Source organism: Hemitrygon akajei, chromosome 16, assembly GCF_048418815.1.
Source record: "Hemitrygon akajei chromosome 16, sHemAka1.3, whole genome shotgun sequence".
Classification (NCBI taxonomy): Eukaryota; Metazoa; Chordata; class Chondrichthyes; order Myliobatiformes; family Dasyatidae; genus Hemitrygon; species Hemitrygon akajei.
The window spans coordinates 74,466,209-74,492,507 of record NC_133139.1 but is presented as its reverse complement, the minus strand read 5'-3'; the positions used below and the strand labels follow the sequence as shown (position 1 = coordinate 74,492,507).

The 26,299-nt window shown below is 44.5% G+C and overlaps 2 protein-coding genes across 3 annotated transcripts in view; both read left to right on the top strand.

Annotated features, from left to right (window-relative positions):
• Positions 1-19,403, top strand: part of LOC140740189 (C-type lectin domain family 4 member E-like) — a 63,715-nt gene extending 44,312 nt beyond the window's left edge. The window contains exons 6-10 of the mRNA XM_073069201.1: positions 1,324-1,392; positions 3,455-3,529; positions 7,028-7,179; positions 10,431-10,543; positions 18,462-19,403. Of these exons, the coding sequence (XP_072925302.1) occupies positions 1,324-1,392; positions 3,455-3,529; positions 7,028-7,179; positions 10,431-10,543; positions 18,462-18,606 (554 nt within the window). The 3' untranslated portion in view covers positions 18,607-19,403. The remainder of the gene's footprint in view (positions 1-1,323; positions 1,393-3,454; positions 3,530-7,027; positions 7,180-10,430; positions 10,544-18,461) is intronic.
• Positions 19,404-22,201: 2,798 nt separating this feature from the next.
• pnpla6 (patatin-like phospholipase domain containing 6) overlaps positions 22,202-26,299 on the top strand; it is a 204,031-nt gene continuing 199,933 nt past the window's right edge. The window contains exon 1 of one of the 2 annotated variants that reach the window (XM_073069197.1): positions 22,202-22,284. The gene's annotated coding sequence lies outside the window, so the exon portion shown is untranslated. The remainder of the gene's footprint in view (positions 22,285-26,299) is intronic. The other variant, XM_073069195.1, reaches the window with a different exon arrangement.

Sequence of the window (26,299 nt, the reverse complement as noted above, 5' to 3'; positions counted from 1 at the left end):
TTGAACCTTTGTTGGTTATTCTACAGTTGCCATTCCACACTCCTACACTAACAGTGCAGAGAGTTCCAGTCAGCAGAACGTGCGTTTGGCAGGTAGGAAGGACCCGTGAGCTAGTAACGGCCTCCCAGCGGAGGCAACCAGCAGCTGTATTGCTACCTCATGGATGAGGTTGAGTTTGGATCACATTCTGCAGTGAATGGACCTCACTGGATGCTTGGATCATACTATGCATTACATGCACGGCCTGCACTGCGCAGAAGGGTTTGATCAAATTGTAGGAGCATTGTTGGATTGCACTCTCCAGTGTGCTTGGATCACCATGTAGAGTGTGTTCCCCTGTCATTTTTCACTGCATACACGCATTATTGCACTCTGCAGTGCGTATATGAGTCGCACTGTGCGGTGGAACTGAATTATACTGTCAAGAGTCTTATTTTACTGCATAGTGCAGACTGTGATGTGTCTAATTATGCAGAAAGTATTTGGATCTTGGGCCAAGTTTGTGTTTGGATCACACTGTGCAGGCGCGCTTGTGCTGAGCGGGTTTGGATAAGGTTGTGCTGTATGTTTTTGGACCACATGGCAGAATGTTTAAAAACTTCTATAGTGGTACCGTGGTGAGTATTCTGACAGCTTGATTCACTGTCTGGTGTAGAGGGGCTACAGCACAGGACCCAAAGAAGCTGCAGAAGGTTGTAAATCTAGTCAGCTGCATCTTGGGCACTAGCCTACAAAGTACCCAGGACATCTTCAGGGAACGGTGTCTCAGAAAGGCAGCATCCATTATTAAGGATCTCCAGCACCCAGAGCAGGCCCTTTTCTTACTGTTACCATCAGATAGGAGATACAGAAGCCTGAAGGCACCCACTCAGCGATTCAGGAACAGCTTCTTCCCCACTCCCATCCGATTCCCAAATGGACACTGAACCTTTGGACACTACCTCACTTTCTTCAATATACAGTATTTCTGTTTTTTTGCACTTTTTAAAATCTATTTTATATATACTGTAATAGATTTACTTATTATTATTTTTTTATTTTTTCTCTTCTAGGTTATGTATTGCATTAAACTGCTACCGCTAAGTTAAAAAGTTTCATGTCACATGTCGATGAACTGTTTGTTTGGATTGTACTTTAAAGTGTTGGACCATGTGGTTCAGTGTGTGTAGAGGCTCGGAGGGTTTTGACTGTATTGTACTGTGTGGTGTGTATTGGGACTGTTTTGTACAGCGTGTGTATGGATATTGTGTCACTGAGTGAATTATTCTGCACCAACTTGTGTATCTCTTTGTATCTTTAACCACTTTTTAATGTTCATTACAGAGTTGATCACCGAAACCCGGAAGGGTCATGGCCAGTTGGAGCAGGGACAGAGAAGGATTGATGGCGGAAGTAAGTGAAATCTTTCACTCTGCCCTCTGCCTTTCTGTGGCAAGAGAGACAAATGATTCCCTTGTTTATTGATTTGTCAACTCACCACTGCAGTAGGCTGGATGTTCCAGCAGGGATGGGGCTGCCCCTTCTGCTGAATCTTGGGTTAAGCTCTCCGACATCTTGCCTAGAATAGAGATGCCATGGTACATCCAATACTGTTGGTGACAGTGTCAAAGCTCATCTGTGTGTGGCCAGCGTTCATGAGTCATCGGTGCTGTAATAGCCAAAGGTGATAGGAATGGAGAGGTGGAGGAGGCATTTGAGCTTCTTCAGCCTGTGCTGGCAATCAGCTTGATCAAAGTCACTTCATTGCCCTAGTAACTCTCTGAATATTAAATCATTACAATACATGTCATAAACAAATACAGAATATCATTTATAAAAGTATGAGAAGCATAAATAGACATTCAAAATCATTTCCCCACAGTAAAACTATCAAGTGCCAGAGGACATAGATTTAAGGTGAGTTGAGAGAGTCATGCAAGTCCCATCTGGAGACTCAGTAATGTTATCACAGTCAGATGTAGAAGGATTCTTCATTGTTGTTTCCATAACATTTTTTTTACCATTCAGGGCTGTTAGCCCTGAGCTGAACCCCCGAACCTGGAGGACCAGTGGACGACTGTGGCAATGAACTGAACCGGGCCTGGCCTCTACCTTTTGACCTGTTTGGCAAGAGCCAAAGCACAAGGCCCGGATTCCAGCCAACATAGTTTTCCGGGTCCGAGAAGCTCACAAGCCTCCAAACCCTATGGCAAGGTTGTAGTCCTCTTGGAGGGAGAGGGGGAAAATTTGAAGGAAATGCACTGGAAATAACTGGAACATGCTGATAGGGGTAGTGATGGAGGCAGATACAATAATGTCATATAAGAGGCTTTTTTCAGTCACATGAATATGTAGCGATGCAAAGATATGGATCATGTGCAGGCAGAGAGATCTAGTTTAGTTTGGGATCATATGCAGCACAGACATCATTGGCCAAAGGGCCTGATCCTGTGCTCTATGCTTCTGCATGCTGTGTTCTCGAAATAGCCAGTGGCATTCGTTGACATAGTTCAGAGCCAGTGATGGTTAGAGAGAGAAAGAGGTGGCATTGATGTAGCCTGAAAGCAGGGCAGCAGTTACTGCAGAAAGAGCCACACCCACTTCCCAAGGTTTTCACAGCTGCTACATAGTCACAGGTCTATTTTTCATTAAAGCTGTTCTAAACAGTTCTGGGCATTGGAATGTGCGAATTGTGGTATCAATGTGTGCACAGCAAGATCTCGCACACCGTCACCTGATAATGAAACAGTGGTGCAGTGGATATTGCTGCTGTGTCACACCTCCTGGAAGCTGGTTCAGTCCTGACCTCAGTTACTGTCCGCGTGGAGTTTGCATGTTCTCCTTGAGATGCCATAGGTTGTTTCCGGGTGCTGAAGTTTCCTCAAAATTCAAAAAGATGGACTGATTGGTTAATTGGCTGCTTTAAATTATCACTTAGTGGAGATTAGCCTCTGAAAAAGTCAAATGGAAGTTGACAGATGCGTGTGAGATCCACCTGTAAGGGATTCCCTGAAAGCTGGTGGCAACTCCAGTGCAGCCATTCCTCAGCAGGTGACCCAGGGACAACCACTTGGCTGTTCTGTGGGCAACTGCTCCTGACTGGAGGGGATTGTGCTTTTTTGTGAGCCACAATGACAATAGCCTGTATGTGTTGGTGGCCACCATTTTGTGTCTAGGTCTCTAGACTGAAGGTGGAGTGTTCAGACTCAGAGTTAGTGTCAACCAGCCCATGGTAAGCCCTCTGCTGACCCCCTGGCTCACAGACTACAAGCCATTCTAGATTGTGCAGTTTCTGGCATTCACATGTCTCCATATTTCCGGCTTTCACCAGGGACACAGAGGTTTCCTGGTTTCTCAGGCCCTTATATGTTCAGCCCTACCCTGGTATGGATTTTGCAATGTGGTGGCTGAGATTAAACCAGCCGGTGTGACCAAAACGTCCTGGCATCACAGTAAACTTGAGCTTCTTTTTCAGTTTCGGGTTTGAATGACCAAATGCGCAAATGGCACGGTGAACTGCGGGCTCAGATAGCAGACATGAAGAACAACTGTGAGTATTGGGAAGCCACCTTTCCATCTCCTGATGTGCCTCATATTTCTGATCATGGGCATTAGACCATTTAGGTTGGATACTGTGTTGTGAGGGAACTGAAGGGCCAAACATGGGTGGAATCTCTGAGGATTCATCTGGAGTCTGTTATGTCCATTCTCAAATTCCTCACAGTTCCACTCCCATTCTGTTTCCCACTGTGTCAAGGTTTAAACACAGACATCCTCCAAATTTCTTGACATGTGCAATGCTAACTGATTTAGAACATAGAAATCTACAGCACATTACAGGCCCTTCGGTCCACAATGTTGTGCCAACTGTACAACCTATTCCAGAAACTACTTAGAATTTCCCTGCCACATAGCCCTCTGTTTTTCTAAGCTCCATGTACCTATCTAAGAGTCTCTTAAAAGACCCTACTGTATCTACTACCTTCGCTGGCAGTGCTTTCCATGTACCCACCACTCTCTGTGTGGAGTAACTTACCTCTGATATCCCCCTTGTACCTACTTCCAAGCACCTTAAAACTGTGCCCCCTCATGTTAGCCACTTCAGCCCTGGGAAAAAGTCTCTGGCTATCCACACAATCAATGCCCTTCTTCATCTTATACACCTCCATCGCTCCAGGGAGAAAAGAGCAAGTTCACTTAACCAATTCTCGTGCTCTCCAATCCAGGCAACTTCCTTGTAAATCTCTGCACTCGCTCTATGGCATCCACATCCTTCCTGTAGTGAGGTGACCAGAACTGAACACTGTCCTTCAAATAAGGTCTAACTAAGGTCTTATATAACTTTAACATTATCTCGTAGCTCTTGAACTCAATCCCATGGTTGATGAAGGCCATCACACCATACATCTTCTTAACAACATTGTCAATCTGCGTAGCAGCTTTGAGTTCCCCATGGACATGGACTCCAAGATCTTGCTGATTCTCCACATTGCAAAGAGTTTTACCATTAATATTATACTCTGTCTTCAAATTTGACCTACAAAAATGAACCACTTCACACTTAACAGGGTTGAACTCCATCTGCTATTTCTCAGCCCAGTTCTGCATCCTATCGATGTCCCACTGTAACTTCTGACAAGCTTCCAGACTACCCACAACAATCCTAACTTTTGTGTCATCAGAAAACTTATTAACCCCCCACCCCCCCCCCACTCTACTTCCTCATGCAGGTCATTTATTAAAATCACAGAGAGGTCCCAGAACAGATCCCTGCAGAACACCACTGGTCACCATCCTCCATGCAGAATATCTACAACCACCCTTTGCCTTCTGTGGACAAGCCAATTCTGGATCCACAAAGCAAGGTCTCCTCGGATCCCATGCCCCTTAACTTTCTGAATGAGCCTTACATGGGGAATCTTATCAAATGCCTTAGTAAAATCCATATACACTACATCCACTGCTTTGCCTTCATCAATGTGTTTTGTTACATCCTCAAAGAATTAAATTAGGCTCATAAGGCGTGACCTGCCCTTGACAAAACCATCCTGACTATCCCTAATCAGATTATGTCTCTCCAAATGCTCATAAATCCTGCCTCTCAGGATCTTCTCCATCAACCTTGTGAGATTCCTGACTCACTGTGCAGACCCTATGATTTCATTACCTTTATCTTTAATTGTCCAAAGTTCAGGGTTATGAACTTAACTCACAAAGCCAGTGGTACATGCCATACTGATAGAGTTGGACCTTTTTTTGGATGTATTCCCAGAAACATTCCTCTTGGTCATCAAAGCTTGAGCCTCCAACCACAGGTGCCAAGGCGAATCAGATACCTTGCTACATTCATTAAGACCCTAGGCCTGACTCTCCATCTCATCTCGAATCCCCCTCTATCCCAGGAATTTCGCACATCACCTCCGCCACCCCACTCCATCCCCCACACCCCTCAACTGCTTCTGCTCCAACTAAGTCCCTTCCAGACATGAATCTGATGTCTGGGTATATGTCTGAGGGGGCCAGTCCAGATCTGTCCCACTTTCCTGCTGTTTCCCCAGGCCCTGCAAACTTCACCATCTCAATTTAAGTTTAATGAATAATTTATGTTACTGAATCTATGTTCAGTACCTTTATATGACTGAATCTGCATTTAATTATTTTGAGTGAATGATTTTCTTGACTGAATCTGTGTTCAGCATCTTTCAGTCCACAGATTCCAGAATGTGGCCTCTCAAACAGTGAGAGGAAGCCTCCTCACCTTTCCCCCAACTCTGTTATTATTAACCGGCGGGGTTTCTCCTAAGTTATCCATCAGTCCTTCACGTAAATCATTCACTTTAAATAACTGAATGCAGATTCAGTAACATAAGTTGTTTGCTTAAATAAATTGTGGTCGCGAGGGTCAGGGGAAAGAGCAGGAAGTTGGACCAACCCTTCAGCATCAGTCCTTCTAAATTGTAGCTTCTATTAAACATCACCCTGACTCTGTCTGCTGCAAGGGTCAAAGTCTGTCTGGTCTCTGTATACACCACCCTCAAGCCATTCCAACTTATTTTCTCAGTATTGTCTACAAGCAGCTTCCCTAGAAGGGGTGTCCGTAACTGGTATTCCCGCCGGAAGGTGATCAGTGATGAACAAAGGTTTACTATTAAGCAGACAGGCTGTCTCACCATGTTAATGGAAGTCCATCAGAGAAACCTTGCGCAGAATTCAAGGGACGACGCTGAAGATGTTCTACGAGTCTGTGGTGGCCAGTGCTATCATGTTTGCTGTTGTGTGCTGGGGCAGCAGGCTGAGGGTAGCGGACACCAACAGAATCAACAAACTCATTCGTAAGGCCAGTGATGTTGTCGGGGTGGAACTGGACTCTCTGACGGTGGTGTCTGAAAAGAGGATGCTGTCCAAGTTGCATGCCATCTTAGACAATGTCTCTCATCCACTCCATAATGCACTGGTTAGGCACAGGAGTACGTTCAGCCAGAGACTCATTCCACCGAGATGCAACACTGAGCGTCATAGGAAGTTATTCCTGCCTGTGGCCATCAAACTTTACAACCCCTCCCTCGGAGTGTCAGACACCCTGAGCCAATAGGCTGGTCTTGGACTTATTTCCACTTGGAATAATTTACTTATTACTATTTAATTATTTATGGTTTTATATTGCTATATTTCTACACTATTCTTGGCTGGTGCAACTGTAACGAAATCCAGTTTCCCTCGGGATCAATAAAGTATGTCTGTCTGTCTGTGGAATTATTCTCAGTACTCAAAGAGAACACAATTTTCTTTCACAAGTAAACTGGGAGTGGCACTGGAGGAGAGGGAGTACTTTTTCCCTCTGTGTGAAGTCCTGGGTCAGTATTATCTTCAGTCTAACTCCCAGCACTGCTCAACTCTTTCCTGTTTCCTAGACTCTTATCATTTTGCACTCACCCATAGGGTATGTGAACTAAGCAAGGAGAGATCCCGGCACCAAGGAATGTTTTGTGTTCTGGTCTGCATTGTTCCTGCTCTCCTGGGCAGATTGGTGACTGATTGTTCTTCACAGGTCGGCCCCGGTTTGAGTGCCCCTTCCAGTGGACGTTATTTGGTCAGAAATGTTACTACTTCTCACCAAACACGGAAAATTGGACATCATCCCAGATGTTTTGCACTTCACAAATGGGCAACTTGGTTGTGATTGACCATTCTGACAAACAGGTATGACCTCAACTCAATGTAAGTCTTCGGAGTCCCTAACCCCTTCAGCCAAGGACCCAACCCAAGCCAGTACTTCCCCATTTAATCAGGATGAGTCCCAGCAAAACAACACAGGAGAATGGGATCAGCTCTGAGGAACCTCTCAGGGACCAGAGATGTCACACTAACTTCATGCCCAGTGTACGTCCTTTGAATTACTCTGCTGCCTACAGATCCCCATCTCCAAAGGTATGGAACAGCTCAGAATTTAACCTTCCCAAAATGAAAATGTGTGGGACACTGATTACTTTAAGCAAGACACACCCTTTTATAGAGACCAATCTTAATAATATACTCAATGTTTGTGGTTGCAAAATTTGAGTATTTGGGCACAGAATTTCCTCCAATATGGCATAGATTGACACCGTATTAGCAAGGGAAGTAAGCTTAAGGTGAACCCACCTTACCCCATCTGCTCCTTGGAAACATTAAAACATTAAAAATCAAGGAAAATATGTCAGTACAAGAAGATCACCTTTACTTTTATCTAGTGTAGTTTATCCATCATATTCAGATCAATAAACAGTGTAACCTCTTCCGCTGTCTCCACTCTTTCAGCAGGAATTTGCTGCACCATCTTCCATCCCATGGAATCACCCAGCTGGCTGACCCTCAGCGCATACCTATGTGTACCCTCATGTTGAAACGATCACACCGGCATTTATATTCCAGTTCCAGCAATGCTATTTTCATGAACTGGAATGAAAATGTATTGGACACTGATTACACTTGCATCTTGTCTCAGCATCCCTTTCTGAAATGTTGGGAGCCTGTGAATCAAACTGCCAGCCGGCGAAGTGTATCAAAGAAAAGTGCTGCGTCAGGGTAGCTCTCCATACTGCACCCAGGAGACAGAGACAGAAAGACAGCAATTCTGGCATGTTCCACACTGAATATTTAGCAGCAGCAAAAAGAAAAGACAGTCATGTAATAAAATCATTAAAATAATATGGTCTTAAGGCACAAGGAATATTGTGTAAGACACATGTCACAAATAAAGAAATGGCATATGCTATATGAGTTTACATCTGGAGGCTGGAGCTACTAATGCAGGTTAACTTCATCCAGCAAGCGATCATGCATTAACTAGCCAGTAATTGACTTCTGCTGGGGGCTGACAAATGCATGTTCAGTTCTGGTTATATCTACATCATTGACAGCACAAACAGTAATTTAAAATTACATATGTGCAAACATTTGGTAAGTATTACTGTCCAGCACACTCACCTTCCCTTGCTAATACTGTGTCAACCTATGCCATAGTGGAAGAAATTCCGAGCCCAATTTTTCCAATTTTGCAACCACAAACATTGAGTACATAAGTAAATTTGGTCTCTATAAAGGAGTGTATCTTGCTTAATCAGTGTCCCATACATTTTCATTTTGGGAAGGGTAAATTCTGAGCTGTTCCATATCTTTGGAGAATACCTCAATATTTTAATTGGGAGCCATAGAACTAGACTCATGACTGAAAATGAAGGTTCAATAAGACAAACAAGAGGGGAAGTGTTAACAGAAGTGGAATTGCTTTATTACTGTCACATGTACCTAGATACACTGAAAAGCTTTGCTTTGGGTGTCATCCAGCCAGATTACTCCCCACACCGAGGACATAGAAAGGAAAACAGAATGTAGAATGCAGTGTTACACAGAAAGAACAGTGCAGGTAGACAAACTGCAAGGGCCACGATAAGGAAAATGTCATCTTTTAATGATTGGAAGGGCCATTCAAAGGTCTGATAACAGCAGGATTGAAGCTGTCTTTAAGCCTGGTACAACATGGTCTCTAGCTTTTGTAACCTCTGCCCAAAGAGAGAGGGTAGAAGAGGGAAAGACCAGGGTAGGAACGGCTCATGATCATGTTAGCTGCTTTCTCGAGACAGCAGGGAGTAGAAATGGAACTACTGGAGGGGAGGGTGGTTTACATGATGGACTGGCTACATTCATAACCCTGCAATTTTTTTGTGGTCCTGAGCAGATTAGTTACCATACCAAGCTGTGATGTATCCAAATATAATATTTCTATGGTGAATCAATAAAAACTGGTGAGAGTCATCTGGGTCATATTGAATTTCCTTAACTTTCTTAAGAACTAGAGTCATAAGTGTGCTTCCTTGGCCATGGCATCCACAAGACTAGACCAGGGCAGATTGTTAGGGACCTAGCAACCTGACGTTCTCAACTATTTCTACCTCAGCACCATTGATGCAGGCCGTAACATGTCATCTATCACAGTTCTTGAAGTCAATGAGCGCTCTTTTGTTTTGCTGACTCTTGGCATCGTGCCACTAGGATCTCTACCACCCTTCCAATACTCAACAGGCCAGATAGCATCTGTGTAGCGAGAAACATCTGAGTTCTTTCTCTTTCCACGTTTGATGCCTGACCTGCTGAGCTTTTCCAGCATCTTCTGGTTTTATTTAAGATTCCTGGTATCTACAGTGTTTTTATTTTCCATTTACTGAGGAGCTGTTAACAATTGTACAAACTTTGTAGATTGTAAGAGGATTTAAAACTACAAATTAATTGATGCAATTGTCTGAAGGCACAAAAATGCAGATGCTAGAGTTCATGACCGCAGCACTGCGATGCTGATTGTGGCCTTGCATTCTCGAGGGACGGAAAGGAGAAGTGCAGAGTAGTCCCTGGACAATTGAGATAGAGAACAGAATATTGAATGTCAAAGGTGAGCTTCGGGTGAGTGAGGAGGTTTTGCTTGCACTCTGGCTGAAGGGCAGTAACCCCCATCGGACCTTGTTCAGGATGTTTGGACCCCGAAGCACCATTTGAATTGGAAAAGGAAAAGGAGAAGGAAACACATAAAACTTTCTTTAAATTCTGCAATGGAGGGAAGTCTCTACCATTTCCCGCTCCTTCTCCTCACCCCACCCCTTCTATCCCATCTCCAAAACTACCTGATCCCACCCCATCTCTCCCCCACCTCCCCGACATGAATTCTAGTTTTCTAGTTCTAGTTTTCCCGGTATCCAGTTATTTGCTCAATGCTATTGATTTTCCCTCCTGTGACACTGACTCCTTGCTGAACTCTAAACCCTTGATCAACTACCATACCCTCTACCTCCGTCTCAGTGAAGTCTGACGCTGAGCATCCCTGCCACTAGTGGCAAGCAGGCTGAGAGTAGCCCATAGTAGCTTCAGTGAATCATTCTAGCACACCTTGGGATGCCTCACACAGTTTGTTTATACCGCAGGCATTTATTAAAAACGAGATCAAGGCATCACCTTATTGGATCGGCCTGAGGAACTCAAGCTCGGATAGAGCGTGGCTCTGGGTGGATGGTACCGATTATCCTTCCTCAGAGAAGTAAGTTCTTTTTTACTGTGGCACGGCCTGATGTGTACGTTAATGTGATCCTCTGCTGTCGGACATACTTGGTGCAATCAAATCTGAGCATGATCAGGACCGAACGGAAATGAGTTTTGTTCTAAAAGCTGGATCATGCCTTGCATTGAAAAGACATTGGAATTGGAATTGGTTTATCATTGTCATATGTGCCAAGGGGGACAGTGAAAAACTTGCATTGCTTACTGTTAGTACAGAACAAATCATGACATAGTGAATTGAGGTAGAATAAGGTAAAACAGTAACAATGCAGAATAAAGTGTAAGAGCTACAGAGAAAATGCAGGGCAGGGAAACGACAAGGTGCAAGGCCATAATGGGGTAGAATGTCCTGATGCAGGGTTTTGAACTGAAATGTCCACAATTCTCCCCTCCAGGACATTTTGTTATTCAACCAAACATGTTGATCATCTCCACCCTCGCCCACCGCTAGGCCTTTATATTGGGCAAGTTATCCAAAACCAGGAGAAATATACTTAGGTAATTTTAATCACACATTCAGCAAAGGAACAGATTTCCCACCTCCCTGGTCCTTTAAGGGGAATAGAGTGTCCCATCAGTTTCTGCATGAACCTGTGCAGTTCCTGATCTGCAGCTTCTGGATGGTGCAAGGGTGATCCTGGAATCCCTGCCCCCAACCCTGAGGCTCAGGATAGGGGGCCTGACTGGCACAGCTCTCCCTCCTCATTTCCTTTGTCCGTTTATCAGTTGGATTGCTGCCATAAGCATGTTCTGGGATACACTTTGACTCTTTGAAACAGCCTTGAACAGAAACAAGGAACCTGGCTTTTGGTAGGATAGTGAAGTCTGCAGACTAATTCATCTCATGAGACTGCATTGTAAAGGGACACCTTATCTCTGTGTTGCATTGCAAGATTTCCTCCCAGCTAAATCAGTTTAGCGAAGTTTAACTTGGGTTTCGATCAAAGCCCCTGTAGTACATGTGAGCAGCATTGACAAGATCACTGTTTGCAGCAAATTACCATTGTTTACAAGCATTGTTTCTAACTTCCCTTGAGAAGGTGGTTGTGAATCACTGGAGATCTAGCATTTAGACTCCTCCACAATGAAGGAACAGGGATGTGGTTGTGTTTGACTTTGTGCTAAAGAGGGGAACGTGCCTCTGCCTGCTGCCTGAAGTAACTGCGCATGCCCAGTTCTGAAAAATGGTCACTGACTCACAAGGTTAATTCTGTTGCGCGCTGCACAGATGCTGCCTGACCTGTTCAGTGTTTCCAGCATTTTCTGTTTCTATTTGATTTCTAGCGGTTGCATTTTTCGTTTAGTTATGTTCCCTGTGCCTGGAGCTTTTGTTTTCGGTAGTGGAGGTCCCAGGTTTGGGGGGCGGGGGGTGGTTGCTGTCAGAGTTCCTTGTGCAGGTAACTGCTGTGCACCTTCTAGATGGTACACACTACACCATAACTCTGCTGATGGTGGAGTCAGTGCTTAGTGTGGTGGATGGGGTGCTAAACAAATGATCTGATTTGCCCTGGGTGGTGTTAACTGTTGTGCAGATGTACTTGTCCAGGCAAGTGAAAAGGATGGTGGGGGAGATGAGATTGGAGGATGTTTGGGGTCTTGCTGGTGTCAAATGTCTGGACCATGACACCAGCAAGTCAATGTCAAATTTCATTTATTTATCTATCTACTTAGTTACTTATTTTTTTATGGGTAGTTTTTATTTATTTACTTACTTACTCAGAGGCACAGCACAGAACAGGCCCTTCCAGACCTTTGAGCCAGTTATTTAACACTAGCCTCGTCACAGGACAACTTACAATCACCAATTAACCCAGAATGTTAACCAATGCTTCCTCAGAATGTGGTAGGAAATCGGAGCGCCCAGTGGAAACCCAAAAACTCCTTAGAGACAGTGCTAGAACTGAACCCTAAGCTCTGATGCCCCAAACTGTAATAGTGTCATGCTAGCCTCTATGCTACTGTGGTGCCCTATATGCACAAGTATAGTATTGCTGTTAAAGTACAAGTATGTATATATGTATATAACAAGTATGTGTGTGTGTGTGTGTGTGTGTGTATATATATATGTATATATAGATATATATATATATGTATATATAGATATATATATACACACACACACACATACACACACACAGTATATGCACTGGTACAACGAAAGATTTATTCACAGCAGCATCACAGACACATAGCATCAGAAACACAAAGTTCACAGGAAAAACATGAATTAATCATGTTGTACACAACTATTGCAAGAAAGCAACATTATAAGAAAAAAAGTCTATTATTCTCAAAGCATTCGTAGCATTGCAGTGATTAATACTATGCAGATTGGTTCATGAACTGAATGGTTGAATAGAAGTAATTGTTCTTGCTCTTGAATTGGTCTTGAGGACTGTATCTCTTTCCAGCTGGTAGCTGCAAGAAGATGACATAGCCCAGATATAGTTGGGATCTTTGATGATAGATGTTGCCATTTTGATACAATCCTCCTGTAAATACTTTTGATGATGGGGAAGGATGTGCCCACGATGTGTTGGGCTGATTCTTCTACTCTTCAGAATCCTAATCAGTTTTTCATTTACTGTTTTACATGATCTGAAATTTGTTCTTTTTGTAGCAGCAGTACAGTGCAAAGACTTAAAATTGCTATAAATTATAAAATTAATAACTATTGCAAAAAGGAATAACAAGGTGTTGTTCATGAATTCATGAACCATTCAGAAATCTGATGGCAGTGGGTAAGAAGCTGTCCCTAAATCACTTGAGTGTGAGGCTTCTGTGCCTCCTCCACGATGGTAGTAACATGAAGGGGGCATGTCCCAATTGGGGAGAGTCCATATTGATAGTGCCAACTTCTTGAGATATTTTTGATGGTGGGGAAGGTTTTTTTTTAAAGATTAACTTTATTTGTCAAATTTTTATCAAAACATTGAGTGAAATGCATAGTTTTGCGTCAAATCGAATTAGCAAGGATTTTACTGGCAGCCTACTAGTGTTGCCACGCTGCACTTACATAGTTTGTATGCCTGATAAGAGCTGGCGGAATCTATGACCCTCTGCAGCCTCCTCTGATACACTGGAGCTGCCATACCACACTGTGATGCAACCGGTCTGAACACTCCCCACTGTACCTCTGAAGAAATTAGCAAGAATCTCCGGTGACATGGCAAATCTCCTCAAACTCCTAACAAGCTGAGCTGCCGTAATGCCTTCCTTGTGATTGCATCAATGTGTTGGGTGCAGCATAGATCCTCTGAAATGTTCACACTCAGGAACACGAAATGGCTCACCCTTTCTAACGCTGACCCCTCAATGAGATCTGGTGCGTGTACTCCCAAATTCCCCTTCCTGAAATCTACAATCAATGACTTGGTCCCAGTTACGCTGAGTGTGAGATTGCTGTTGTGACACTCCTCAGCCAACTAATCTATCTCCTTTCTGTATATCTCCTCATTGCCATCTGAGATCTTAACTAACAACATCTGTGGATTTATAGATGGTGTTTGACCGTGCTTAGCCACACAGTCATGAGTGTAAAAGAGTAGAGCAGTGAGCTAAGAATGCATTCGTGAGGTGCCCCGGTATTGACTGTCAGTGCGGAGGAGGCTCCCTGAAGTGAAAGTTGAAGATCTCTGCAGTTTTTCACATTCCTGCGTATGTAAATTGTCAAACCAGAGCACAATGTCTGCAGTTAGTCTACAGGGGAAGCGGCACGCTGCATTTCCTGCACATGTGTTCACTACAGACACTGGAAGTCTCCCTAATTCCCACAACCACAGAATTAGTCCTTTAGTCACATTTGACTCATTCTCCTACCCCTATACTCATTGACTGGTGGCACCAGAAGTAAACTAGAGACTACAACTAGAGACCCTGCTCTTTAATCTGCCACCTGAAACCTTAAGTTCATGCTGCAAGGCATCATCCCTTTCTCTGCCTATTTCAAGTTCAAGTTTATTATGCAAACACGAGGAACGTCAGCCTGAAACGTCAACTGCACTTCTTCCTGTAGATGCTGCCTGGCCTGTTGCGTTTCGCCAGCATTTTGTGTGTGTTGCTCAAGTTTAATATCATCTGACTGTACATATATACAACCAAATGAAACAACGTTCCTCCAGACCACAAACAACATATCACATGCCAGAAATATTGAACTATACATAAGTTAATAATGTATAATTCAAAACACGTAGTAAAGCACAGCAAAGGTAAACAGTTCAGTTCAGTATAAACAGCTCGCTGACCTCAGAGGTGGCAGGGTATTCATTCGTCTCACAGCCTGAGGGTAGAAGCTGTTACCCAGTCTGGCAGTCCTCGTCCTCATGCTCCTTTACCTCCTTCCTGACGGTAGTGGGTTAAAGAGACCGTAGGGTGCATGGTGGCGTTCTTTGTGCCCTTCATTGGTACCAACGTGACCATGACCTCTGGTTGATGTCTCCTTTCAGAACTTCATCCACTCTGAGACTGAGGCACTAAGATACCATGTCGTGCAAGAACTTCACGCACAGCCACAGGAAGGCCTGCCTACTATTCCATGAAACTGAGTCCCCTATCGCTATAGGTCCCCCAGTCTTTTCACACCCATCCTGTTGGTGGTGCTGCTAACCCGGATATTGCTACTTTTCCCTCAGAGACCAACTCTCAACAGTATCTAGCATGGTATGTCCATTTGAGAGGGGGATTGCCCCAGGAGAATAAGGAGCACCGATCAGTACAGGAGCAGGCCCTTTGCCGCACTATTTCTGTGCCAATGCCACTAATCCCAACGGACTACATGGTCTACATTCCTCTATTCCTGCCTGCTTACGTGTCTGTCTAGGTGCCTCCTAAACCTTGCTATCTTACCTGCTTCCATCACCTCCCCTGTCACACTCTGTGTATAAAAAAAATAAAAAATAAAAATGCCTTCCAAAACTCCTTTGAATGATCTCCCTTTAACTTTACGCCTACTCCCACTAGTATTTGTCATTTCCAGTCTGGGAAAAGTCTCTGATTCTCAACCCTATCTATGCCTCTCATATTTTACCAGCTCACTCTTCAGCCTCCAGTGCTCCAGAGAGAACCCATCAATCCAACCTCTCCTTATAATTAGTGCTCTCAAATCCAGGCAGCATCCTGGTAAACCTCTTCTGCACCCTCTCCAAGGCTTCTATTCACGCTGGTAAAACTCTTCAGCAACTTCTCCAAAGCTTCTACTCACCTTGATAAACCTCTTCTGCATCCTCTCCAAAGATTCTAATCACCCAGGTAAACCTCTTTTGCAACATCTCCAATGCCTCTCCTCATCCTGGTCACCCTCTTCTGCAACCTCTCCAAAGATTCAACTCACGAAAGCACTCCAAATGCTTCCTGAAATGCTGCGACCAGAAATGCACACAAAATCTCAAATGTCATGTAGCAGCAATATAAACGTTTCACCCAGCTGTAACATGACTTCCTAAGTGATGCACCATCAATAACTCTCGGAGACGGGAGGCGAACGATAGGCTTTTATTAGCTGCAAGAGACCACCGCACAACATCCTGGAGACTGAGGGGGGAGCAGTGCCTCCAACCGCCTTTATATAGGGGTCTGTGGGAGGAGCCACAGGAGCAGTCAACAGAGGGGTGTGTCCAAACAGGTATATGTAGTTCACCACACTAAGCGAAGAAGGCAAGCACACATCCTTCCCTTTCTCCCATGGTCCACTCTCCTCTCCTATCAGATTTCTTCTTCTGCAGCCCTTATCTCTTCCACCTATCACCTGCCAGCTGAGGCTTCATAAGGCATTGGTGAGACTGCACGACGTATTGCAAGCAGGTTTGGGCTGCTTAAGAAAGGACGTGCTGGCACTGGAGAGGGTCCAGAGGAGGTTCAGGAGAATGATCCCAGGAATGAAAGAGTTAACAAATGAGGAGCATTTGATGGCTCTGGACTTGTACCCACTGGAGTTTAGAAGAATGAGGGGGTATTTCATTGAAACCTATCGAATATTGAAAGACCCAGTTAAAATGGACATGGAGAGGATGCTTCCTATAGTAGGGAAGTCTAGGGCCAGAGGGCACAGCCTTAGTATACAAGGACATCCCTCTGGAACAGAGGTGACAAGAGATTTCTTTAGCCAGATGTTGGTGAATCTGTGGAATTCAGTTCCACAGAAAGCTCTGGTGTTCAGTTCATTTAGTACTGTATATTTAAAGCAAAGGTTTATAGATTCTTGATTAGTAAAAGTGTCAAAGATTATGGGTAGAAGACGGGAGAATGGGGTTGGGATGGAAAATAAATACCCATGATGGAATGGCGGACTAAACTCAATGGACTGAATGGCCTAATTCTGTTCTTATGTCTTATGGTCTTCTCACTTCAATCCTACTCTCCCACCTACCCTCCTTCTCCCTCACCAACTTTCACCTATCACTTGCCAGCTTCTACTCCTTCTCCTCCCCTCACCTTCTTATTCAGGCTTCTCCCCACGTCCTTTGCAGTCCTGATGAATGGTCTTGGCCCAAAACATCGACTGTTTATACCTCTCCATAAATGCTGCTTTTACCTGCTGAGTTCCTCCAGTATTTTGTGTGTGTATTTCCAGCATCTGCAAAACCTCTTGTGTTTAAGCATGTCGTAGGCCTTTACTGTCCTATCCACTTTCAGGCAGCTATGGATTTGTCCCCCCTGCTCATCAATGCTTCCACATTATTTACCTGTGCCTGCCAGTCTTGCTACTCTTTCTGCCTGTTCATCGTGTGACCAGCTCATTAAATGTGCTGTCCACAATGTCCTCGACTTCACAAAGACTCCATTGCGAATCCATCTGCAACTGTCCGTCTGGAGCTGCAGCTCGGCACATTTCAGGGCACGAGGGCACTAGAAGTCTCTCTAATTCCCACATATCCACACAGGAGGAGCACATCACAGGTTCTGATATGCTCTAAAACTCTACATTTATTTACCCCTTTAATGTAACCTTCCGGTTACACTTAGAACTTTCTACAACTTTAAGCACCAGCTACTGCACTCAAAGAAATAAAATAATGTAGAAAGTATCTTATTGGTCCTCACAAATCAGATTCCTCCTCCGCTGCTTGCCAATTCGTAGAGTGATGTCAGTTTGGTTTCCACTGCGAAATGAGGAAGGCCGGGTCTCTCATTGCTATGCCCTGTCCCAGGTCTTCTTCGCTTGCTACTGCTACTAAATGTAGGCCATACATTGAGCCTCCTGCTCTATTTATGACCAGTCTCCCAATTTCCCAACCACCCCCTAGCACTTACTTTTGCCACCAACTGTATATGGGTTTAAAAAAAAATCTCAGTTGAGCTAACAACAATTTTTCATGAGTAAAAAGAAAATGCTGTAAATACACATTTAACAAAAGCATGCAGCATTAACCCAATGCTATCCATTAACCCTCCCCTCACAGGTGCTGTGTGCTTCCAGAATTCTCTGTTTTCATTTCAGGTTTGTAGCATCTGCATTTTATTTTTTCCACATAATTTTTTCATGACTCGTGAGCACTCCTTTAGGCTGGCAATTTCCACATGCTACTCCACTATATAAGGAAAATGAAAGAGGAAGTCCCAAGGAAAAGCAGTCTGCAGGGAAACTATTCTGTCTATAATTAAGGAGAATGATAAATATTTTGAAGATTTACATTTAGTCAAGCAGGGCAAAAGTGTATTTACAAAGGAAATGCCGCACCTGCTGAATCCAAGTGTGTTTTTGAGCTGCTTTGCTTTTGTATAACATTGCTATTGAGAAAGCCTGACACTCTGTTTACAACAGTCTTTTGTGGGTGTTACTCCCGATTTCCAGCATCCGCAGAAATTCTTGTGTTTATAATTAACTGTGAGCTGCTTTGATTCATCCTGAAGTCACAGAAGATACAAGCACTCTCACCCATGTTATTTTTTTTACTTAGGTTTTGGTCCTCTGATGAGCCAAGAAGCATTGCAAATTCTGAAACATGTGCGACTACAAATCGTTATGGGAATTGGGTTGCTCGTTCATGCAGTGAAAAAGTTAATTTCATCTGTGAACGACCTGTGTTCTGTCATTTTAAATAATTCTTTACTGAGCTAAAGTCTTTTGTTTTTAACATATTTTCTGCTCCTGTGTCTAAACACCAGATAAAATTGTTATCTTGAACTTAGTTCTGTCAAACCTAGCAAAAGAAGCTGACATTTCCAGCCTATTCAATGGCCATTGATGGAATTTAATTCTGCAGCTAGAGTGCTTCTTTTAACCTAAGAATACAGTATTTAATGTTCCCTTTATTGTGCTTTATCTATCACTGCAATGCTCCCTCTAATGACTTTGCCACAAACGGTATCAGAGGGTTTTCATGTCTATTTCTCTTCAGCGAGAATCTGTTTCCTTCAGATGTGTACTGTACCAAAAGATAAGAGTCTTCCTGATATACAGTAAGCTAATGTGAAAGTCTGTGGCTCTCTTCTTTGCGGCATAGTGCAGCTGTAGTGTGACATTCACCCTGCTCCAATTATATTTATCACATTGCTGAACTGTCTGTTTGTGTGGAATGAACGTACCCATAGTAATCACATGACACAGATCACGTGATCACTCCCTACTTACAGAACTGTGCTCCAAGATTATGAAATAGCCTTTCAATGGATCATTTGTTTTGTATTCTGCGGATCAGATATGCACAGGCTGCAAATAGAGGCCATGATCAAGAGAAGCGTTGGGAGTCAGCAAAGTAAAATCCCCCGACGTCCAAACGTACATACATTTTGTTTCAAATGCAGTTTTAATCTCTCTGTTTGGAAGAATGTAACTATTGCCTTTTGTGAACGTTTACACTGTGGATCAGACCAATTCAATAAAAGAAATCAAAATACCATTGGTCTGTGTATGTTGTTTCCTCAAGTATTTAGCTGTAATTAATCATTAAAGCGAATGTTAGTGAAATGGACAAAATCCTCGGAAGAGTTCCATCTGGATATGACAAAAACAAAAATTCATTCAGACTGTATTAGTGACAAACAGGTTTGCAGTCCCTCTAACACCCCACCCAACTTTAATATCCATTGAACGCTTGAAGAGTAGGAAGAACAGCATTCATTTCCCATATTCATATCACTCACAGGAAATATATGAGCATGGTTAGAAGATTGGCTGACTGGCAGGAGGCAAGGAGTAGAAATAAATTTGGCCTTTTCCGGTTGGCTGCCAGTAACTAGTGGTGCTCTGCAGGGGTCGGTGATGGGACCGCTTCCTTTTATGTTATATGTCAATGATCTGGATGATGGAATGGATGGCTTTGTGCCCATGTTTGTGGATGATACAAAAACAGATGGAGAGGCAGGTAGTGTCGAGGAAGCAAGGAGCCTGCAAAAGCACTTGGACAGATGGGAGATAGTGTAGGGAAGTGTATGGTCATGCACTTTGGAATAAAGTTGTAGACTATTTTCTAAATGGAGAAAAAATTCAGAAATCAAAGCTGTAAAGGAACTTGGATGTCCTCGTGAATTGAATTATTACTTACATCCTTCACGTACATGAGAAGTAAAAATCTTTACGTTACGTCTGTCTGAATGTGCAACATGCAATTTATATTAATTTGTAATAGAATGTACAACAGGACAGTCAATATAACATAGAAATACAATTGTATCAGCGTGAATTAATCAGTCTGATGGCCTGGTGGAAGAAACTGCCCTGGAGCCTGTTGGTCCTGGCTTTTATGCTGCGGAACCATTCCCCAGATGGTCACAGCTGGAACAGTTTGTGGTTGGGATGACTCGGGTCCCAAGTGCACATTTCCCTACGGGTGAACTTACGGGATGAATTAGTAGTAAGAAAAGCAAATGCAATGTTACTCATGCTAGAGGACTAGAAGATGAAAGCAAGGATGTAATGTTAAGGCTTTATAAGGCATTGGCCAGATTGCACTTGGAAATACTGTGGGCAGTTTTGAGTCCCTTATCTATAAAAAGATGTGCTGGCATTGGTGTTCCAGAGAACGTCCATGGGAGTGATCCCCGGAATGAAAGGCTCAGGAGAAGCATTTGATGGCTGTAAGTCCACACTCAGTTTAGAACAATGATGTTGGGGGGGAAATCTCATTGAAATCTATTGAATATTGAAAGGCTTAAGGGTAGATGTGGTGAGGATGTTTTCTGTAGTAGGTGAGTCTAGGACCATATGACACAGTACAAGATAATTGAGTACAAGGATGCCACTTTAGAGCAGAAGTGAGGAGGAACTTCTTTAGCAATTCAGAGTGGTTAATCTGAATTTGTTTCCACAGATGACTGTGAAGGCCAATTCATTGGTTATATTTAAAGCAGAGGTTGAAGATTCTTGATTAGCTAGGGTATCAAAAAGGTTACATTGAGAAGGCAGGAGAACAGTGGAGCAGACTCAATGGGCCGAATGGCTTAATTCTGTTCCTATGCTGTCTGGTCTTCCCGAAGTCATGGAGCAATTAAACATGAACAAAGGGCCTTCAATCCAATGAATTCACATTGACCATAGTGCCCACCCAGTCAGTCCCAAGTTCATGTCCATATCCCTTATAGCATGTCCCTATTCAAGAGCTTCTTAAATATTACCTGCCTCAACGATTTCCTCTGGCAGCTCATTCCATATATTCACCGCCCTCTGCGGTAAAGTGTTGTCCCTCAGTTCCCTCTTAAACCCCTTCTCACCCTGGTTCTATGTCCCCTAGTTTTGAACTCCCTTACCCTGGGAAAAAGACTTGTTACCATTCACCTTAATCATGCCTCTCCTAATGTTAAATGTTTCTGTAAGATTTCCACTCATTCACTAAACGATAAGGAACCTAACCTGGCCAACTTCACCCTGTAGTTCAGAAAGTTACCTAAAGCTGGAGAATTCAATATTGGGTCCAGAAGCTTGTAACAGGCTCTGACAGAAGGTGAGTGCAGTTCCTCAAACTTGTGTTGAGCCTCGTTATGCCGGGGCAGTGGGCTACAGACTAAAAATGTGTCGCCCACTTCTGGGTCGGTACACTTCTGGGTGAGGTTGCAGTTCTGCCAGCTGGATCATTCTGGGACCCAAACCCTTTCGGAATATTTTCAGCATTCTCTGTTTTAATGTAACAAGCGATTTGCTGGAGGAGTTCAGCGGATGAAGCAGCAAACGCCGTGCAGGGATTAGACCCGAAAATTCGATAACTCTTGCATGATGTGTCCTGTGATGAAGGGTTTCGGCCCGAAACGTTGACTGTTTACGTTTTTCTATAGATACTGCCTGGCCTGCTGAGTTCCTCCAGTATTTTATTTGTGTTCCTCCAGTAGGATTGTTTGTGGCACTAGATTCCAGCATCTGCACTCTCTTCCTACTAATCAGATTCTGGCATCCAGAATTTGGGCTCGCTATCTCCAGCGGTGTTTGGCCGTGCTTACAATTTTTGCTGGTAAACCGCCCTCGTTGCGGAAAAGAACCAAGATAGCGATGCCTGCATTGCACACCGCAGCATCCTTGCACACTGACTGTCACTCAAGCACAACCCCGCCCTTTCTCCACCAGCATTGGATGACGATGCGAGTCCGCGGTTTATTTGTTGATAGATACACTGTCAATTAAAAGTCACTTTGTATTTTCATTGGTTCAACGCCTGCCAATCGCAACTGCATGCTAATTTTCTATTGGCTGAAGGCGCCGACAGTCAGCTGTTGGGGCGTTTGTTTCCGGTGCGTTGGCCAGGTGATGTGACAAGAGGCTGCAGAGGGCATTGTGACGGCGAGAGCGGTCTGGTAGGTGCAGTGGGGTTGTCGGCTGTGCCTGCGTTGTGGTTTGGCGGAGGGAAGAGTTTTTATAGCCCGGGTATCGCCAGAGATTGGCTGGGGGCGGGTCTAGATGACGATCCGGGCTGGGCTGACCAGAGCACGCCCCTCAACCACCCTCTACCCCATTTCCCCGCCACCTAGTCTACTCCCCATCCTATTTCCCAAACCTTCTCCCTCCCTAACCACCATCCACCTCAAACGCTTGCCCCTTCACCTTGCCTGACCCCACCCTATTCCCCCAAGCCCTCGCCTATCTCCCGCCGACGAGCCGAGGTTCACTCAGCATTAACTCACACAAAACTGCACCGGACCCGACCACTGTCTTCTTTGCCCTTTGACCCTCCACTCCAACAACCCCTGTCATGTTCTGACAAGCGCCAACTGCAGACCCTATTACTCTCTATCCTTTGACCCATGACCCTGTCTCTGTCAGTGTTACAGCCTCAACCTACCTATCGTCCTCTGACTTCCAATGTCGTCTCTCCCTGCCTTTTGCCTCAATATTTCACCTCCATTCCCCTTTATGCTCCCGCTCCCACCCCCTCCACAGAATCTCAACCCTCTGCTCTCCAATGTGTAGTCCTGACTCTTTCATGCGTCCTCTGTCATCCGTCATGCAACCTGATTGTGTCCGTGTTATTGCTTGGTTCTGCAGAATATGCAAGACTCTGCGTTTAAGTGGAAGTTTGAAGCTGACACTTAGCTAGGTGGTCTGTAGTTTTGTTTTATTCTACAGCAAATGGACCACACTTTGTTTCCTTAGCTTTACTTCTGGGATCTAAGCTATTTCTGTGTAGAAATTATACATTGCAGTAGAATTTATTATTTATAGATCTGCTTGTATTATTAAGAATAAGATGAAAAGTGATCAGAAGATGACGTTTACAATTGATTAATTATGTACTTGTTAAGAAGATTTACATTGAGAGCGGGCAGAGAATTGGAGTAGGCAGCTGTGCCTTTTAGTGATGTGTCACCTTTTGGGCCTCTCAGCAGAGGTGCATGTAATAGTACAGTGTGGTTGTGTTTCCATGGAGAATGTGAAGAAAAAGCTGAGTCCTCAGAATAATGCTTTGACATTATGTCAGCAGGAAGCTGAGTGAATTGTACGACTGTTTAGCTCAACTGGTCAAGTTGATATGTAACTGCAAGTAGCTATCCACCTGGCACCTCTGAACTTATTGCATTCTTCTTCCCCCTCTCCCCTCCCCCTCTCCTCTCCCCCCTCCCCTCTCCCCCCTCCCCTCTCCCCCCTCCCCTCCCCCCTCCCCCCTCCCCTCCCCCTCCCCCCTCCCCTCCCCCTCCCCTCTCCCCTCCCCCTCCCCCTCCCCCTCCCCCTCCCCCTCCCCCTCCCCCTCCCCCTCCCCTCTCCCCCTCCCCTCCCCTCTTCCCTCTCCCCCCTCCCCCCTCCCCTCTCCCCCCTCCCCTCTCCCCCCTCCCCTCTCCCCCTCCCCTCTCCCTCTCCCCCCTCCCCCTTCCCCTCTCCCCCTCCCCTCTCCCCTCGTGCACCCACCTTCCCTGTGCTACCTGCATTTATCTAACACTTGCCAGTAAACACTTATTCCCTCTCCCCTCTCTTTTATTCTGACTTTTGCCCTCTCTTTTTCATTCTTGAATAAGGGCTTTGGCCCCGAAATATCAACTGTTAATTTCCTTCCATAGATGCTGCCTGACCTACTGAGTTCCTCCAGCCCATTTTGTGTTATTGTCATCTGACTGTGCACATTAAATAAAAAACGTTCCTCCTGACCACAGTTCACCTTCAATATGTATATCACACTCAGTACATAAGACAAAATATTGCAAAAAGTAAGTTCATAAATAAAATACAAAATGGGTGTGAAATGCACAGCACAGGTAAACAATAAACTGTATGGTAAACAGCTTGCTGTCCTAGTGACGAGACCTTGGTGGTGGTAGGGTATTCATTAGTCTCACAGCCTGGGAGTGGAGGGAGGGTGGGGAGAAGCTGTTACCCAGTCTGGCTGATTGAGTCCTGATGCTCCTGTACGTCTTTCCTGATGGTAGTGTGTTAAAGAGATTGTGGGATGGGTGGTAGGGATCCTCAATGATGCTTTGGACTCTTCATATGCATTGTTTCCGGTACATATCATAAGTGGGAAGGTGGGGTAGGAGGAAGACTCTGGCAATCCTCTTGGTGGTTTTTACTTTCCTCTGTAGGGTCTTGTGGTCTGTGGCCTCCCAGCTTCCGTACCACACAATGATGCAGTCGGACAAAACACTCTCGATGGTGCTCCTGTAGAAAGTTGTTAAGTGGGGGCAGAAAGCCTCCCATGCCTCAAACTGCTGAGAAAGTGTAGATGCCACTGTGCCTTCTTAACTAAAGAGGAGCTGTTGTGGCTCTAGGTTAGATCATCGGGTATGTGCACACGAAAAAACTTGGTACTCTTCACTCTCTCTGTGATAGAGCCATTGAGCTGCAACTTGCTGAGTCCACAATCATCTCTTACCTTGTCCATGTTAAGACTCAGGTTGTTGTTTTTGCACCATTTAACAAGCCTCTCTACTATGCCAACTCATAACTGTTGCTGTAGTACCATCAGCGAAATTAATGATGCAGTTTTAGCTGGATCAGGCAGTGCAGTCATGAGTCAGCAAAGCACAGCACACAGCCCCGAGGGCACCAGTGCTCAGTGTGATTGAGCTGAGATATTGCTGCCAGCTCAGATTGGCTGGTGTCTTTCTGTCAAAACCACCAAGATCCAATTACGTAAGGAGGTGTTATCCCAGCAAGGACAGTTTGTCAGCAGTAGCCTGACTCCGGAGATTGAGAAAGGGGAGAGACGTGTCGGAAATGGACCAAGTGAATTTAAGGGCAGGGTGGAAGTTAGAGGCAAAGCTGATGAAATTGACAAGCTCAGCATGGGTGTATGAAACAGAACCAATGCAGTGGTCAATGTAGCACAGAAAGAACTGGGGAGTGTCACCAGTATAGGCTTGGAACAGGGACTGTTCCATGTAGCAAGCAAAAATAGTAGGCATAGCTGCGGTCCATGGCTAGGAGAGTGTAGGAGGAGCCGGAAGAGAAATTGTTGAGTTTGAGGATCAGTTCTGCCCGATGGAGGAGGATGGTGGTAGAGGTTAGGTCTATTGTCTAGAGAAAAGCAAGGCCTTCTCGATGCAGGATAGAAGTGCATAGGGACTGGGCATCCATTGTGAAAGTGAGGCGATCAGGGCAAGGGAACTGAAAGTTGTTGAAGAGATCAAGAACATGTGAAATGCCATGGATGTATGTGGGAAGAAACTGAACTATGGGGGATAGAATGGAATTGTTATCTCCAACTAGTAATTTCTCTCCCTTCCCCATCTCTTCTTTTGCATTCCCCATTTTGGCCCCTCTCTAACTCCTGCTCCTACCTGACTATCACTCGCCTGAGGTGCCTCACCCCTCCTTCCTTCCCCCATGGTTCAGTCTCCTCTCCAATCAGATTTCTTCTTCTTCAGCCTTTTACCTTTTCCAGCTAACACTTCCCAGGTTCTCACATCATCCTCCCTCTCCCCACCCAACTATCTACCCTCTCACCCAGCTTCAACTACCACCTCTACTTTGTACCCTTTCCCCCACCACCTTATTCTTGCTTCTTCCCCCTTCCTGTCCAATCCCGATGAAGGGTCTCGGTCTAAAAGAAGAACTCTTTATTCCTATCCTAACACGCTGCCTGAAATTGTTATCAGCAAGGTTCAAGTTTATTGTCATTCAACTGCATACAAGTATGCTGCCAAATGAAACAGCATTCCTAGCATATTTTGCTTTTGTTGCAGATTTCTAACATATACATTAGTGCTTTTCAATTTGTTTTTTTTCTGGTATTTACTAAGTTGGTGTCACATCTTTGCATGTCTAATGCAACAGAAAACTTAATATGAAGCTACTCTGGTTATATTGAATATTTTTGAGCAGTCACAAGAAGTATATGACTTGCTTGAGGAACTGAACTTCATATTGTTTGCAGTGGTGTGT